Source organism: Coffea arabica, chromosome 6e (assembly GCF_036785885.1).
Source record: "Coffea arabica cultivar ET-39 chromosome 6e, Coffea Arabica ET-39 HiFi, whole genome shotgun sequence".
In the NCBI taxonomy this organism is placed as follows: Eukaryota; Viridiplantae; Streptophyta; class Magnoliopsida; order Gentianales; family Rubiaceae; genus Coffea; species Coffea arabica.
This window is the reverse complement of record NC_092321.1, coordinates 9872191-9888517: the sequence shown is the minus strand read 5'-3', so window position 1 is coordinate 9888517 and position 16327 is coordinate 9872191. Positions and strand designations below refer to the sequence as shown.

The following is a 16327-nucleotide window of genomic DNA, read 5'->3' as shown; positions in this document are numbered from 1 at the left end:
ATCGACTTATATAAAGGTTGATTAGTACTAGTGCTTACTTGAACTTGATTTTAAGCATACTCTTTCATTATATCAACCAAGTCTGGATTATATTTACACATGAGACAAAAATTATATCTCAAAAAAAATATTCTTGCTTGAACCTACTTGGATTGTAATTTTTTTCAAAAAAATTACGTTTTCAATCATCATATTTTTCAATCACTTTTTTACTTCATATACATTAAATTTTACTACTCCCTCCGTCCCACTTTGATAGTCATGTTTTCTTTTTTCACCTGTCCCAAATTATAGTCCACTCTCCAATTGAAGAATGTAATTATCTTTTAATTTTTCTAAAATATTCTTATTCCATGTAGGTTGTTATTAGCATAAACTATCTTATTTAATATAGATTGTTAACTTACCCCATTTAATACATTTAGATTTAATATGAAATAATGTAAAATGAGGACTGATTCTTTCTTGACCACCAATTCAAGCTCCCATAAACCATAAATTCAAGTTTCCATGAATAATTAATATAAAGTTGTATTATATTTAATATAAGAGTATTTTAAAAAAATAACAATCTAAATTTGTTTTTTCAACAAAATTAACTATTTTTTCTTAAACTGTGTGAAAGAAAAATTAAGACTATCAAAATGAGACAGAGGGAGCATAATATATTTTTTTATAAAAACTCGAGGGAATAACGATTCAAACGGATTATAACATATGAATTTTAATTAGAACCAAGTGACCGGTGTCCACCTTAGAACAAACATATACAATTCAAGCCCGACTTCAAACAAAAATCAAGTCAATCCATATACAAGCCCGCCCATTTAGATGGTTAACTAATTATACATTTAATCAGAGTCGATCACAAAACACATCCGATCCACGTAGAGGGATAACTTTGTACAACTGCAAAATGGTGCAGCAGCATAAATGAATCATTGATGTCACTTTAAAATCTCATGCATGCATCAATAAATATTCTACTGTGTTAACAGGGTAGTAAGTAGTGTGTACTAGTAGAAGAGTAGTGTGTACGCATATTATTAGTAGTCGTTGTACTAATACTTCTGTGGTTGCTGTTGGTGCAGCTGCAGAGGCTGCTGCTGCTGCTGCTGCTGCTGGCTGGAGAGAGTGTGAGGTGAGAGTGCTGTCATTGTTGTTATGTGGCAGAGCTTTTTGGGGTCTGGGCTATTGTGGTCTCTGGGGTCTAGTCTCTGGAGGCTGGACCCCTTAATTATCCCCAGATCGAGTCAGTTCAGTCCAGTAGTAACTATAGTCAAGTCGGTTCATTATTTTTCTCCATTCCATTTCCTTTCCTACCAATGTGCATTTTGCATATTTCATATTTGCATTCTTTTCCATCATCTTGTTTGCTTCGTTTCCCCATAGGCCATACCTACGATCCCTCGTTTTCTCCCTCCATTTCTCTCTGCCCCCTTGCGTCCCTTCAGTTCTCCTTCATTCTATAGTGGCGGGTGGCGACTACTTTACTGTTCTTTCAGTGCTACTTGTATACCTATTAGGTTTGTGGGCTGTGTGCCATTATTTAAGTTTTTAACCGCTACCGGTACTAAGTTCTTACTTTAATTTTGATTGCAAGAACCTGTAATGTAGAAACTAGAGAGCCAGAGCAGAGGGCTTGTGGGATTTCCCTGTTCTTCTTTGCTGCATATTCCGCAAGAAATGGCTGGTCTGGGTAGCACCGCTAAAGCGCCTTCACTTCCACCCCCACGCCCAAAGTCACCACCTGAGTATCCAGATTTATATGGAAAGAGGCGAGAATTAGCCAAGGTTCAAATGCTGGAAAGAGAAATTCGCTTTCTTGAGGTAAGTTCAAATGTTATTATGGTTCCCTCTCTCTTTCTCTCTCTCTTTTAATTTAATTAAATTTTTTTTTTTTGGTATGTTGTATGTTTCGAAAGGGGAAGAAGAGAGGACAGAGATAGGGGCCAGAAACGAACCCGAAACAATGACTTGACCACTTAGCCAAATGACCACGAGGATTGTTAAAACATAGTTCAACATTTTCTAACTCTTGGCCCCTCACAGAAATGTCAGAGATTAATCATATAGTAGGACATTAGCTTGAAAGATTGAACGGGACATGATGGATTAGAAGCGAAGTGTTCGACTTTATCTCATTTGTTTCTTTTCATTAGGAAGCTTTTCTTTTTAGTTTGCCACTGGAAAATCACAATCTTCTTTGCTGGCTGCAATTAGTTAAGTAGGACCATGTGCCTTTAATTGGACTATTATAAGTTCTATTTGAGTTAACTAATGTAGAAATAAGTTGGACCACTGAGTAGAAATATAGAAATAAAAAAAAAAAATAAAATAATAAGTTGGACCACTGAGTAAAATACTACTACTGTTTCCAGTAAAGAAATTGAGTTAACTTGCTGCTGATTATAGAAATTTAGAATCTTGATACACCAATAATTTGTCCAGGATCTTTGTTTTTTTTTTATTTTTGATGTAGCTCAGATCCCACATTCTTGCTGTTCCATCCTTTTTGGTTCAGTAGTATTTCTGCTCTGCCTTGTTATTTGTTTTTCTGTTTTGAGGTTGATCATCTCGAAGAAGAATCCAGGACACCAATTATTATAAGCTGCCAGAACAAAAAGTAGTCAGTTCGGACAAAATTCAAGCTTGTATACAGTATACCTGCTTAAGTTTTTTTAACAAGTTACTGTTTCTGTGACTGATATTGACTTGAAAGGTGCCAGCTTCCTTTACTTGTTTCATTCAACTTGCATCACGCACTTAACAGAATCCTTGCTTCTAAATGAGGAAGTTGTTGGGCTCTAGCCTCAATAATGCATCTCATCTCAGTTCTGAAGGGTGAATCCCCAGATCTCTGTTGCCCCCTTAACTAGGCCTGTATAACAGTGACATGAATGACAAGACGAGAGCTTTACTGAATTACTACCATTATAGATATTTGTCATACAGTCAGTGGAATAGTTTTCCAACTAGTATGCATTATCACATTGGAGTGGCAAATTTAAAAATTTGGACTTTTATTCCTTTTTCTTTTTCTTCAAGCATCCAGGCCATTTATGGAAAAGAGGCTAGTAATGTAACGAAAAGCATGAACCATTCATGCTGTTTGGAACTGAAATTTCAATTGGAAAATTCTCCTTATGAGTGATTTCGGTTCGTGTTCAAATTCTAGTTTCATCATTCCCTTAAAATTTTTTAAAAAAAAATTTTAATATGACCATGGTTTATCCTTTGAATCCTTTGTCTAGCATTTGGCAGCCCAGAAAACAATCGAACGTGGGAATGAAGTTTCGTTTATTTCTTCGTATCTCAAATTAGACTAATTAAACTGGCAGTCACTCTTTACATTTCATTCTCTATGAACTGTCGTTGGCATATTATTGACATCTTCATTGTAAGCAGGACGAATTAAAATTCGTTGAAGGCCTTCAACCTGCTTCCAGATCCTGCAAGGAGTATGTGTAAATTTTTGTAAATGCACCTTTAAAGTAGTTCATTAGCAAGGCTTGTCAATTACATGCTCTTTCCATAGTTGTGAATTACCTAATAAATAGCTTCTGATTCCCGTCTTACTCAATGAATTTGACAACTTCACAGCGTTGCGGATTACGCAACAGCAAATTCAGATCCTCTCATGCCAGCGTAATAAGCTTTCAACAGTCCTTTTTAATTACCTTGAGAAGTAACTACTGTTGTCTTACACGATCATTCTTTCTGGCAGAACTAAGAGAGTTCATAGATCTTGTTGCTTCTGGAAATGGCTCTGGTATGTTCTGCTCATTGAGTAATAAGGGTTACTTTTCTCACGTTAGATATTCAAGGAACAAGGCAATGACTTTGTTTTGGCTTAAATAATATGAAGCATGGTTTGTTTTGGCTATGTTTATACTACCTGTTAGTCAGTGACTAAAGAACATCTTCAAACGTTTCTTTTTTTTTTTTTCAAATTTTAATTTTATAAATTCCCCTGCATTTTCTTGATCTGTTTTCACTGATGCCTTCCATCAACATTTTGATGCATGCAAGGCCGAATATGTGTATTAAGGTACATTTTCCTTTGTGTACAGTGGATCGTCATGCTTCAGCTTTTCATGGATTTGCTGTCAAGGCTGTGTCCCTCATCTTGAGATACCGCGCTGCTGTGGTTGTAGTAACTTGTGTGATTGTAGTATATCATCGTCGTGCCCATCATCGTGCCCATCCTGCACATCCATCAGATGTTCAAAACCCAAGTGCCACTGTTGCTCCTGCTCCTGCTTCAGTTCCCTGTGCTTTAGAAAGCCCGCATGCGGCCTAAGCTGCCGCATTCCCAAATGTCCTTCTTGCTCTAACTGCTGCTTTTGCAATGGATGTACATCCTGTTACCCTAAATGTCTAAAGGTAAACCTTTGCAATGGATGTTGTACAAAAGGCTGCTGCTACAACTGCTATATATGTTATTAGCATATCATCAATTAATAAATACACTAAAAGAAGCTCAATTTACAATACCCTCTTTTCTCAATTTTTTATTTAGGTTCTTCTGCGTTTATTCCTTTTGATGTATTGAACTAGAATAGTTACACCACTTCTCTGCATTTTTATTACCATTCTCTTTCCATCGGGTACCAAGACAACTTCACAAGCAGCGCACGATTTCCGGGCTTTGAATCAAGTGCAATTGGCACCATTATACTCCAAGTTGTCGATAGAAGTGTGGTCGCACCTTTTTTTTTCCCTTGCTCTCTGGTTATGGTACAATCGTGTGCTTGTATTCTTATTGCATTCCCAAAATGACTTGTTGGTTTTTGGTCCCTAGATCAGCTAGCTACCCTGCAAAGCAAATTTGTAAATCATGTTTACCTTGAACGAGAATTGTTAACATATTTACAAGAAGTCCTATTTTTCCATGACATATTTGGCCCTCAACTAAACTTGTTTGATTGCATCAAAAAGAAGCTTTGGGAGAGTTCTCAATCACTAATGTTCAGCAGTAGCTGGATGTGGATCAAGCTAGCAATGGGACGGGTGAGGCTGAGGCAGGGATCCTTCCCGCATCCCCCAAGCCCGTAATCTACAGCCCTGCTCCTTGCTTTTTCCATGTTCCCGTAGGAGCACCGCGGTTGTGTAATTATATTTTTATTTTGACATTATTCTATACGCACACCCCATCAATAACAACATTGTAAATCACTTGTTTAGATTCTTAACTAAATATTTAATGTCAAATCAAAGGTTAAAAATCACTTTAATCTTTTTTAATCCATTTCTCTACTTTTAATAGCAAATCTAAACTTATAATTATCATATTTGTTTACATAACTTACACTATGTAAAGAAAAATTGAAGTAAAAATAATCAAATAATCATTTTTATCATACAAATTATGATATACGTGTGCGCGCGTGCACACACACTCTCTCTATTGATATATAGTTATAACGTGTATATGTGTAAAAAATTATATATAGATTTTTTTTAAAAAATTTACATTTATAACGAGGGACGGAATGGGGGTTTCCTCCCACGCCCTTTTAAACCCCACCTCTGTTGCCACCCGTACATCAAATTGTTTTGGCCACGATTATGATGGTTAATTTTCTTCTTTTTCCTTGGGGATATATAGTCGATAGCTTTTGGTATTGTTCTTTGTTGAGCCTGCTCAACATCTACCCACAAGATTAACAAATTTGACTCCTTGCTATATTGGATTAAAAAAATTAGAAATTTTGGGTTTAAACTCCTCTTTTCCCTTCTCAACTTCTTAAATTTTATTCTTTCCCTATTAGGAAAAAATTTTTAAATATTTGAAAAAAAAAAAAAGGAATTCATCAGGTTACATCAAACCAAAACAGTGAAAATGCGGATGGTTGACACTGAAACAGCAAAAAGATGAATTCGTCAGGCTCAGGCATGACCGCCGAATGACATGTTATATTATTTGTGTAGTTATGGGCCGATATTCAGTTGAGAGAAAGCATCAAACTTGCATACCAGGGCTACATATATATATATATATATATCTCATTTCAAGATCCAACTAACTTGTAAGTACAAACCTTCAGCGCTGCTTTGTTTTTTTTTTCTCTACTAAAAATTCTCCAGAGCCCCGATGATCTTCTGAGCATCAGAAGGCATTTTGTAGCTTCTGTCCTTGAGCTTGCGAGGGCAATATTATAAATTTAACCCTTTTGGGGCCTGAGTTAAAATCATAAAGACGATCGATCATTCACCGCAACCATCTCGACACAGTGTCCAGGAGAAGGCAACTGGACTCCTGACTTGGTGTTCAGCATTGGTCCAAGCAATTGAACCAAATGCATCCTTAGTCATTGGACTTGCGCCCTTCTTCGAAACAAATGTGACGGTGTATCGCTGCTTTTCTCCTACACTCTTGAAAACAAGCTTAGATGGCTTCACTGCCACCGCCACAGTTGAAGGTGCTTCAATGGTGGAGTGGTAGATGGATGCTGCAGCTCCCACATTCGTCAGTTCGCGGGTATATCGCACGACTCTGGTGCTGTCGAATAGGATAGAGAATGATGGATAGTTGAGGTGGCCAGGGTCTTTAAATTTCCTGGAACAGGTGACGTTCGGGCGCTTGACTATGCCCTGTATTTGCTCAGGGGCATAATTCAAGGAGCAAAGGAAGGCAACGTAGTCATCTGGAGTAGCGTCATAGACAAGGCCTGGAGAAATGGCCTTGTGGGGGTCGACATGACCAGCCCCATGAGCCAATGGGGTGGAAATTGTAGCATCCGCAGCATCGCGCAGAGGGGAGTTGGTGTTGTCCTTAGTATAGGCAGTAGTCATGAGTGCAGATTTAATTGCACTTGGACTCCAATCTGGATGTGCTGCTTTCAGCAGCGCTGCCAATCCGCTAATATGTGGGCATGACATTGATGTACCTATACAATTCATTCATTCATTCATGAAAACAACAACTTAATCATAATGATTATTATAAAAAAAAAAAAAGAAGAAAAAGACCATTATAAAAAGTGACGCATATTCCCATGCGAAATTCTTCCTTTGGAAAGCATATCAAGCCGTTACTATGCGGGTCCACTAATTGTATTCATTTTGACCCATAATAGTACTTGCAACTAGTAATGTAATGCACGCCTAACACTTTTTGGGACCATCATCCCGTAGACTGCTGTTTTAACTTCGACCTTTCAGTACCCCCCCCACTTAGACCTGAGAATCGATGTTCACCGTGCAACATTCTCAATAAAACATTTTCATATGTTTCTCGTCACTGTTTTACTAACTTTATATGCATCAAATCAAATCGTTACGTACTATATATATTTTTTTTTAAAAAAAAAAATTCAGAAAATAGCAATACAAACGGACCTAAAACTCAAGGTAGGAGAGAATCCATTACCATATAATGTCGTTGTCTCCTTAGAAAATCACGCCATGGTTCTCTTGGTATGGCTGGCTTTAATCATATTGTCTAATTGGCATGATCAAAAGGACTGATGATTTGTTTTTTAACCCATGATTTCAGCATGTGCTAACTTTACTTTTGTCAGCTAATTCAGTCTCATTAGCCTAAAACAAACTACCACTCTTTCCCACTAACAAAATATCCAATTAATTAGAGTATCACATAAGACTTTACCATCTTTCTAACAGAAAAAAGTAACGATAACAGATCAAGCTGCAACAACGAGCACCCTTTAAGAAAAAACTCCCACCTCTAAGAAAAAAATTTTTTTTTTTTTAAAAATCAGGTGAATATGTTCTTGAGATCCACGATTAACATATAATTTAATCGAATTGAGAAACATATAAAAAGAGATTTAAAAAAAAAATAAAATTGAGCCGTTGCTTGAGCTCACCAGACATGATGTTGAACAGAGTTTTCCTCGTATCCTTCTGAAGCCCAGTCGGCCCAACAGCCTCAGACCAAGCAGCTAGGATGTTGACTCCAGGTCCAATCACATCTGGCTTCAGGATTTGTAGGGTCACCATATTGGGCCCTCTGGAGGTAAATGCTGCCACCACCGGCGACGGCTTGACATTCACCACCGTCCCACCGAAGCTGAGCGCGGCCGTGGGGTTACGATTACTCTTCACATACTCCCTTATAACATCACCAACCTTCCTCCCCACCGCCACAGCCGGCAACAGATGACTATCCGCCACCAGCTCCTCCCCACTAGCCTCCGTATTAGCTAATATCATCCCGATCCCACCAGCATCCCTCACCACCCCACCCTTCTCCACCCTTGCGTTAACACCTCTATCACACAAGACAACTTTTCCAGTCACTTGGCTGGGATCGAGTGAACCCGGCATGCATAAATTGCTCGAGACATTGTTACCCCTGTTGTAGACCAAACCCACAGATTTTCTCCCCATCCCTTTCCCACTATACAACGAAACGCCTGCAAATTTCTGGCCACTCCCGAGTACAGCATAAGCTGGGAAATCTCTGTCTATGGTTCCGGCTCCAACCGTCATTATCCAAGGAGCCAAATTAGCCAACGATGCCTTAGCTGGGCCGCTATTGCCCGCTGAGCAAGACACAAGTATGCCCTTCTCCATAGCAGAAAATGCTCCTATTGCAATCGTATCCCGATAGTAAGGCCCAGAGCCGCCACCTAGTGATAGGGAGAGCACATCAACCCCATCCAAAATCGCATGTTCCATTCCTGCAAGAATATCAGAACCAAAACATCCAGATGTCCAGCAAACCTTGTAAGTGGCCACCCGGGCGTGTACCGCCATGCCTCGGGCAGTTCCGCTGGCGTAGCCGAGAAGGCTAGCATTACCTACAGCAGAGCCAGCAGCAGTGGACGATGTATGAGTACCGTGACCGTCGTGGTCGCGAGGGGATTCGGTTTCTCTCGACGGTTTTTCCCCAGCGGCCATGTGGTAGCCCCTGGAGAAGAACCTTGCACCTATTAGTTTCTTGTTGCAGTGTACTTTTGGATTGAAATCCACGGCACTCTCACACTGGCCTCGCCATCTGGATGGGACATCCGGCAGGCCCGCGTCAGAAAAGCTCTTGTTTCGTCAACACTTTAGCAATTTGTCAATTGTGCTCCTATAATATTTCAATTTAGCCCCAATTATTGGGGACATAGACTCATCATTGGTTTGATGTGCTCTCGAGTTTGGTATTTAATTAATTCAATTCTGGCTTGGAAATAGTAATCAAGCTAAAAGGGAAAAATAAACATGTATGTGGTAGCTGGTGGTAGTACTCCAGTTGGGGGAGTACCTCCGCGAAGGTTCGAATCCCGGGTAAAGCGATAGGTGAAAAAGCTGGGCAGCCTCTCCCGACCCGCAGAGGATTAGTTGGGTCATTAGGTATTACCAACCCGAAAACCCAGATACCTCTGTGTTGCCCAAAAAAAAAAAAAAAAAAAAAAACATGTATGTGGTATTTAGAAATTAGAGGGCCAAAGTCAATATCTTGTACACCAGCGTTGCGTGATTGAAAATAGCCAAGCAGACATGGGTCATGCATGCTTCATATGCATTGCCCTCTAATCAAAGTGAAATTGCATGTCATCGACAATGCTTCCACTGAATACAATCCATCATTATCTTTGTTTTTCTAATTTTGTGAATTAAAAAAGAACACTCGGGAACGATGAATACGAAAAGTTACTAAACATAGTAAATATTTCTTCTTCCACGAGCAAAACAAGATATGATAGAGCCATTCAATACTCTTATGTGGTTATGAAGATCTTAATGACAAATTTTGAAAAATTGGTTTATTTTGATTTAAAAAACCATCCTCGAGTACATTATTATTGTTAGCTTTTCTTGCATGACTAATGAGGGAGGAATTTCATGCTACCATCTTAAATAGAATTAAGCTCTTTGATCACCTCTTACTTAATTTCCCGCTTTACTTGCACGCCTTTAAACAGAAACCTATCTATCTTAATATTGGATGCAAGCATAAAAGTCTTATTTTTTCTTTCAAACTCTTCTATATATGTAGAACTGCTACAACCATGTACTATAGAATTCAAAATCATGTTCTCTGTTTTGAGAATTTAATGACAGTCATGTATCACCAATTGTGTGACATCTTCTCTCTTGCATTAATTATAATCCACAAAATGTGTGTTGTTATTTGTTTTATAAGTTTGTCATTAATGAAATAAGACAATAACCACCACAATACGTGGAAAACTCCTCCACTTAATTGATTAGAAAATGTGATAGAAACATGTCAATCTGGTGACTTGTCTGCCTATCTTTGGTTTGAAGACATCTAGCAAGTAAATAGCAATCCAATTCTCTGGTGAGGTGTACTATTATTACCTTTATAAATGCACGCATTCAGGACCTAACCTACTTTTAGGTTCCGTTTGATAAAACTGAATCTGAATTCTGAAGTCTGAATTCTGAAATCTGAATACTGAAACAATTAATTTGCTGAATTTTAAGCATTGAAAAAAATATACGAATGTCTGAATTTTAATGTTAAATCTATTTATACTGTTTGATAAATATTTATAGCTGAATGCTTAATAAGTTTAATTTGACAATTTTGCCCTTATATCCTTTCATTCAAAAAAGAAATAGAATCTATGATTTAATTAGTTTAAAATTGTTAGGTATGAAAATGACAATATTTATTTTTAAATCAAATTAATATAAAATATGAAATATATTATATGATGAGTATGGAGAAGATGTGAAAATCATTAAAAAGGGAGAAAAAAGAAACTAAAAATCGTTAGATAGAGAATATTATGTTGTTTAATTAGATAAGAATTGTGAACATAATTAACAAATAATGGTAGATTTGGTAGATAAGATAAGGTAGCTGAAGTAATTCTATTGATTCTTATCAGAATTAAGCATTCAGTTAGGATTCTTGTGCTGAAAAAAATACACACAGGTTCAGCACTGTTTATCAAATTCAGCAAATAGATTTTCATTAATAAAACACTCAAAACATCTGAATGTCTGAAAAAATTCAGATTCAGCATTTTTTTATGTTATCAAACAAACCCTTAGTATGGTAAGCATCGGTCCCAAAATATTCATAATCCACCAGCAATTACTCCTAATTTTTTTAACTCGCAACTACAAGTGAGCAAGCAGCACCCACTCATGCGTGACATTTTAGATGCAGTCTAAATAAATTACCGTCAAAATAAGTTAAGAGTGCAGGAGTATGATCATGTGTAGACCTCCTATAGCTTTCTTGATCCCGGGAGCTCTGCTTAATATTGCATCTTAGTAGAAAAAAGAAATCACCTCCTGATTGTGAATTGGGTAATGATTCCCACTTGGTCTGCATGAAATAGTGGAAAAACATTGGAGCAAAATCAAGATACGAGATACAAATCCATAACAAGTAACTTCTGAGGCAACTCAAAAAGAGAAGGACTGTTGATAGCAGAATGTCAACACTTCTTGAGGACATCTTAAGCTTAAAGACGTCATTTTCGAATGTGTTCCTTTTACTTAGTTAGTAATGATAACAATATGACATTAGTGCAAATATTAGCTCATATGTTTTAAACATTCTTTTGGATGAAAAAGGTATAATTCCTCCTTGTCTTTGAATATAATATGTACAACTTATTATCCCGTCTTTGCTCGAATTGTAAAGTCGTATTTAAAGTTGAATGAAAATATTCTAACGTTTGGGGGGAAAAAAAGTCTTCATGAAACCAGACAAAAAAAAGTAAATTGCATCAAATCACTCGAAACATTTTACAGATTTGCAATACAAGGAAACCATTTTAGCACGGCGGAGTACTAATTTGGGTGAGTCAGAGTCTCAAGTCTCAACTCGTCCAGTGGCATGAGTCAGTATTAATACATCACCCCGGAGGGCAATTCGGGAAGAGGAAAATGGCACTAAAAACAAGGCGGGAGTCGTGCAAATAAATAATCAGCCACATCCTGTGTTGGGTAGACCATGGTGCGGGGAAAGTTGAATAAAAGGTCAATTCATTTATGATTTTGTAACGGCTACAATTTTTAGGCACACTCCCTCCCTCCCTCGCTTGTTGTTTTTTGACCGGAACCATCTCGAAATTAACGATACATACATTGTCCTTTGCCTACCCAACTTTATACTGTACCTGTACTTTTCTTCTTTTTTTCCATTTTGTTTTTGTTTTGGATTTTACTGCACGTACATGTACAACAGAGGGTATTATGAATTATTAAAATAAATATATAATTTAATTACGAGTCCATACTAATATATTCTATACAGCGTAATCTATAATACTTAACTAGAGAGGCTTAAAAAAAAGAGGAGATAGTAAAGTGAAAATGCGGCAATAACGGTCTTATTACAACCAAGAAGCTGCGCCAACCAACCAATGTAGACACGTGTCAAATTGACTGAGCCACACGAGGAATTGTCACTCGCACTTTGATTTCTAGTTCGCAACGCGCCACCTCATTCAGATTTACGGCCGGCCACCATGGAATACAGCGCTTTTTGTATATCCCCCCCCAGCTCGCTGCGGGAATATAACGTTTAGTGTAAAGCGTAGAGATTTTATTTGAAGAAAACAAAAATGTGTAGATTTTAGGATGTAATATCTTTATCTACCAGTAATGTATATATACTAGTAAGAATTAATATACGTCACATGTATAAAATTTAAAATTTCGATTCAATTTATGATTGAATTACATGTTTCTAGACTCGTCAACGATAAACTGTCGTCGATCCAAGAAAGATTGATTAATCCTATATCGTCACACTAATTTCTAAAATGTCATCCTCATTGGTGCAGGTAAATTACAGTTGAGAAAAACCCTAGCGTAGTCTGCTCATTTTTCTTTTTCTGGTCCAAATTAAACGTGGTGATCTTGCACATACATACAACACATGGTTTTATTTTTCTCAATTAACCATTTAGTTACTTGATTACGCCAAAAATGGGAGAAAAAATAATTTAATGAGTGGGTATCCAAACTTCCAAGTGACTAAAGAAGCATAACAAAATTCCAACAATACATGCTGATGAAATTAAAACCAATCAAAATTATAGGACGCCAATCAACCAATTGAAGTGATATCTTACGAGATAAAAATGAAAAATCATTATTAGAAACATCACAGCTTTTCGCAAATACTAAGACGTCAAAAGTTAGGCAGCACTTCAACCGTCTCCTTCACAAGGAATAATATACACTATACAGGGCATGCATCATTTATGCTAGCTAAGCTAGCCCGGCCGGGACGCTATTAGAAGGTGGGAACTGGGAAAGATATTATTGCAGAGCTGCATGTGATGGTGGGGTGGGGTGCCGATTGGGGGTTGGGCCATTCGTAATTCCGGAGAATGTGGCGGAATTATAGCGAACAAACTGCCGCTTGGCTTTATCTTATTAGACGCTTTTCTCTCTCCAGTCTCCCCCGCCACCCCCTCCCCCCACCACACAAAATCCCTTATCAGAGCCTCAGAGATTGAGAAGAAAGAGATCTAACAACTGCAGCCGGCTGGTATCGATGGATATCGTATGCAGGAGGAGGAGGTGGAAGTCAGTCAGTGGGTGGCAGGATTCTGGAATATTTATGTAAATTTCATATTTGCATGCATGCAGGCTCACTCGGCACTCCGTATTCCGTACTCAGTGCTGCTTTTTAACCTATTCTCTTTGTATGGTTGCACTCTAGAAGCACAAGATGAACGGTTATATGACCAACAGTTGCCTTTTTTTTCTTTTTCTTTTTCCCCCTTGTTCTTTTCCTGGGAAAGGAAAAATTGAAGGGAGGAGATTCAGGACAATTTGTACCCCTCGTCTCGCTGTTTGGTGAAGTGGTCGGTGGACAAATTTTGCAATTTATTCTCAACAAAACTTCAAACTAATTCACCTTCACAATTCAACAAGTTCAAGTAAGGAAATGAATCACCTCTTGGGGTTGGCTCGGATGGTTTCGGGGTAGCCTAGTTAGGTCCAGAGATCTTGAGTTTGAATCACCTCTCTACAGCTTGTGTATCCTTGGAGGGTGGGATGCACAGGTACAAGGAGATTAGTCTGGCAAAACTGGAATATTTCCTGTGTTGAAAAAAAAAAGTAAGGAAATGAATAAGCGAGCGAGCAGAAACAAAATTTGAATAGGAGAGGTTAATTTGCACATTTTATACATTGATGGCTTGTACCATTAATATTAAAACATACGCAATGTTTTAACTTGTGAGATATTTGAGGTATTTTTTTAATAGTTAGTGCAGATTTATTGTAATGAAATTGTGCCTCTTATAAAAAAAATGTTTTCTATTTGATTCGAACTGTGTTCATTTTTTTCTTAAAAAAGATTAGGCCTTGATCAATCAATCTTTATTTTCGCCCATAAACAGCGGAATTTGATCTTTTTGTATCTAAAAAATGATCATATATCTTATGAGTTCATAGATGACTTAGATCCAAGATTGTATTTCTCATGCTTTCAGTACTCTTTCCTTTCATATATTCACTGTTTCATCGACGCTGAAGCTGCAGTTTCAAAAAGATTATTACCTTCAACCCTGGCAGCCAACCGACTTTAATTTACTAGTTTTTTTTTTTTTATATAAACATTACAAGGAGCTCACAGTGATACGAGTAATACAATTAACAAATTATTCCACAAAATGGCAGATCGAAATTATAATTCAAAAATATAACAAAAGAACTCTAAAATAGTGAGAAAAAAAAACTCACATATAATGAGATTTGAATTTAGAAACTTCAAAGTTTTGGATCGTATCTCAACTTTGATCATTAGATCAAGGCCTTATTGGTACTTTAATTGGATTATAGTAATCAATGCCCAATTGGATCTATCCATGTTAGACTTTCTTTTGATTTTTTATTAGGCTCACAATATCAATGAACTCTAATAAAAAAAAATTTTTTTTTTTTGAGTCGCATAAAGGGTCTAAGTGATTAACCTCAACGAAGTGGTAAACAAAAAAGAAAAAAAAAAAAGACATAGGATTCCACCAAAACTAGCCTTTTGCAAATGATCACACCAATTTTGAGGTTGCAAAAGGTGATTATAAAGTGTATTAATAAAGCCTCTATAATTGCTGATTACTTGATGCTGAAAGGGACATTGATGCTTTATGATGTTAGACTTAGTCACTGATTTTAATTGTTCCACGCTTAGTTGAAGTTTAATTAGTCCCTTTTCTGCAAGCATTTATTTACATGCCCTTGTTCTTTTTTCCGATCCTTTGCAATGTTTATCAATATATAGTACAGTATTTGATTTGAAAAAGCTTCTTTTACTAATTCTGCTTCCTAATCAACTGGTGGGTAGATTGGATTACAGTTTTACACAACACCAAGTGATTCCAGCTGGATGATATAATACAAACCATATATAGAAGATTTTACGTACTCCACCTGCAGTGGCATGTGCTAATTAATTAGCACTTATCTATTAGTAAAGGACTGCACGGAGTTAATCTTTTGGTTTACTTGCGTTATCAAACAGAGCCTTAGTCATGATACCGTAAGTTCTGTTTTAGATAAGATTAATATTATATGATGTCAAAAGAGAGTAAATGCTACGAATAGATTCACTATTAACAAAATTCAATTGTTTATCCAAACCTAATTTAGCTTTACAAGCAGGATTGAGACAGCATTAGTCAATGGGGCCGCCTAATACCTAACTAATATCACCACGGCATCAATCTCCAACTTTTTTTAGCATTACCCCATTATCATTCTTCCTGCATCGAATTTGTTCCTCTATATACTTACTTACTTTTAAGGAGGCATTCATCGCTTAAAGAAAAGTAACAAAAAAAAAAGGTGCACATAATTAGATATGTTGAATATATAATTGGCCAAGTCCACCCGGGATTAAATGAAACATTCTCTAGCAAGTGCAACTTTTTTAAAAGATAACACTATACTCTTTTCTAGTGGGAAATCTGGGCGTGGTTCACTAGCAAATGTTCGAACTTTTAGGCATGAAACTCAGACAGCAGCTAAGTCCCACAGCCTCGCTGTCGTGTTATCCTTCTGTTCTGTCATTAGTGACTTGGAACTCCTGATATATTTATCCTCATCTGACATCAGATATTCTGCCATGATTATTATACCTTAAAGAACTCTGATCACTTGGGACTTGAAACCATGAGCAGAAGGCACATCTGATAAAAATAAGGGTGAAAAAAAAAAAAAACAGTAAATCTAACGTACAAAAAAGGCCTCCGTAATTTCAAAATGTTTCTGAAAGCGGCAAGCCACAAATAGTGACCTGAATTATGGGAGACAAAGTTTGAAGTTTTGGTGAACCCTTGACCTCCAATCCACAGCCAAAGATTTAAAGTTTTGATAGTTTTGGTGATGACCAACAAACCAAATGGCTGTTGAGCCCCACCGG

General features: G+C 37.2%; 2 protein-coding genes across 3 annotated transcripts; one reads left to right on the top strand and one right to left on the bottom strand.

The window, feature by feature from the left end:
* Positions 1-1105: 1105 nt before the first annotated feature.
* LOC140010006 (guanine nucleotide-binding protein subunit gamma 3-like) lies at positions 1106-4494 on the top strand. 2 transcript variants are annotated; one of them, XM_072056371.1, is made up of 6 exons: positions 1106-1478; positions 1604-1830; positions 3409-3461; positions 3604-3648; positions 3728-3772; positions 4074-4494. In XM_072056371.1, exons 2-6 carry the CDS (start codon positions 1687-1689, stop codon positions 4447-4449), a joined length of 663 nt encoding a protein of 220 aa, XP_071912472.1. In that variant the 5' UTR covers positions 1106-1478; positions 1604-1686; the 3' UTR covers positions 4450-4494. The 2 variants fall into 2 exon arrangements, with proteins under 2 accessions (XP_071912472.1, XP_071912473.1); XM_072056372.1 differs by having other exon boundaries at positions 1106-1526; positions 1618-1830.
* Positions 4495-5899: 1405 nt separating this feature from the next.
* Positions 5900-9002, bottom strand: LOC140009468 (subtilisin-like protease SBT1.8). The gene is made up of 2 exons (XM_072055126.1): positions 7836-9002; positions 5900-6893 (listed from the first exon to the last, which is right to left on the bottom strand). Exons 1-2 carry the CDS (start codon positions 8869-8871, stop codon positions 6211-6213), a joined length of 1719 nt encoding a protein of 572 aa, XP_071911227.1. The 5' UTR covers positions 8872-9002; the 3' UTR covers positions 5900-6210.
* Positions 9003-16327: the final 7325 nt, after the last annotated feature.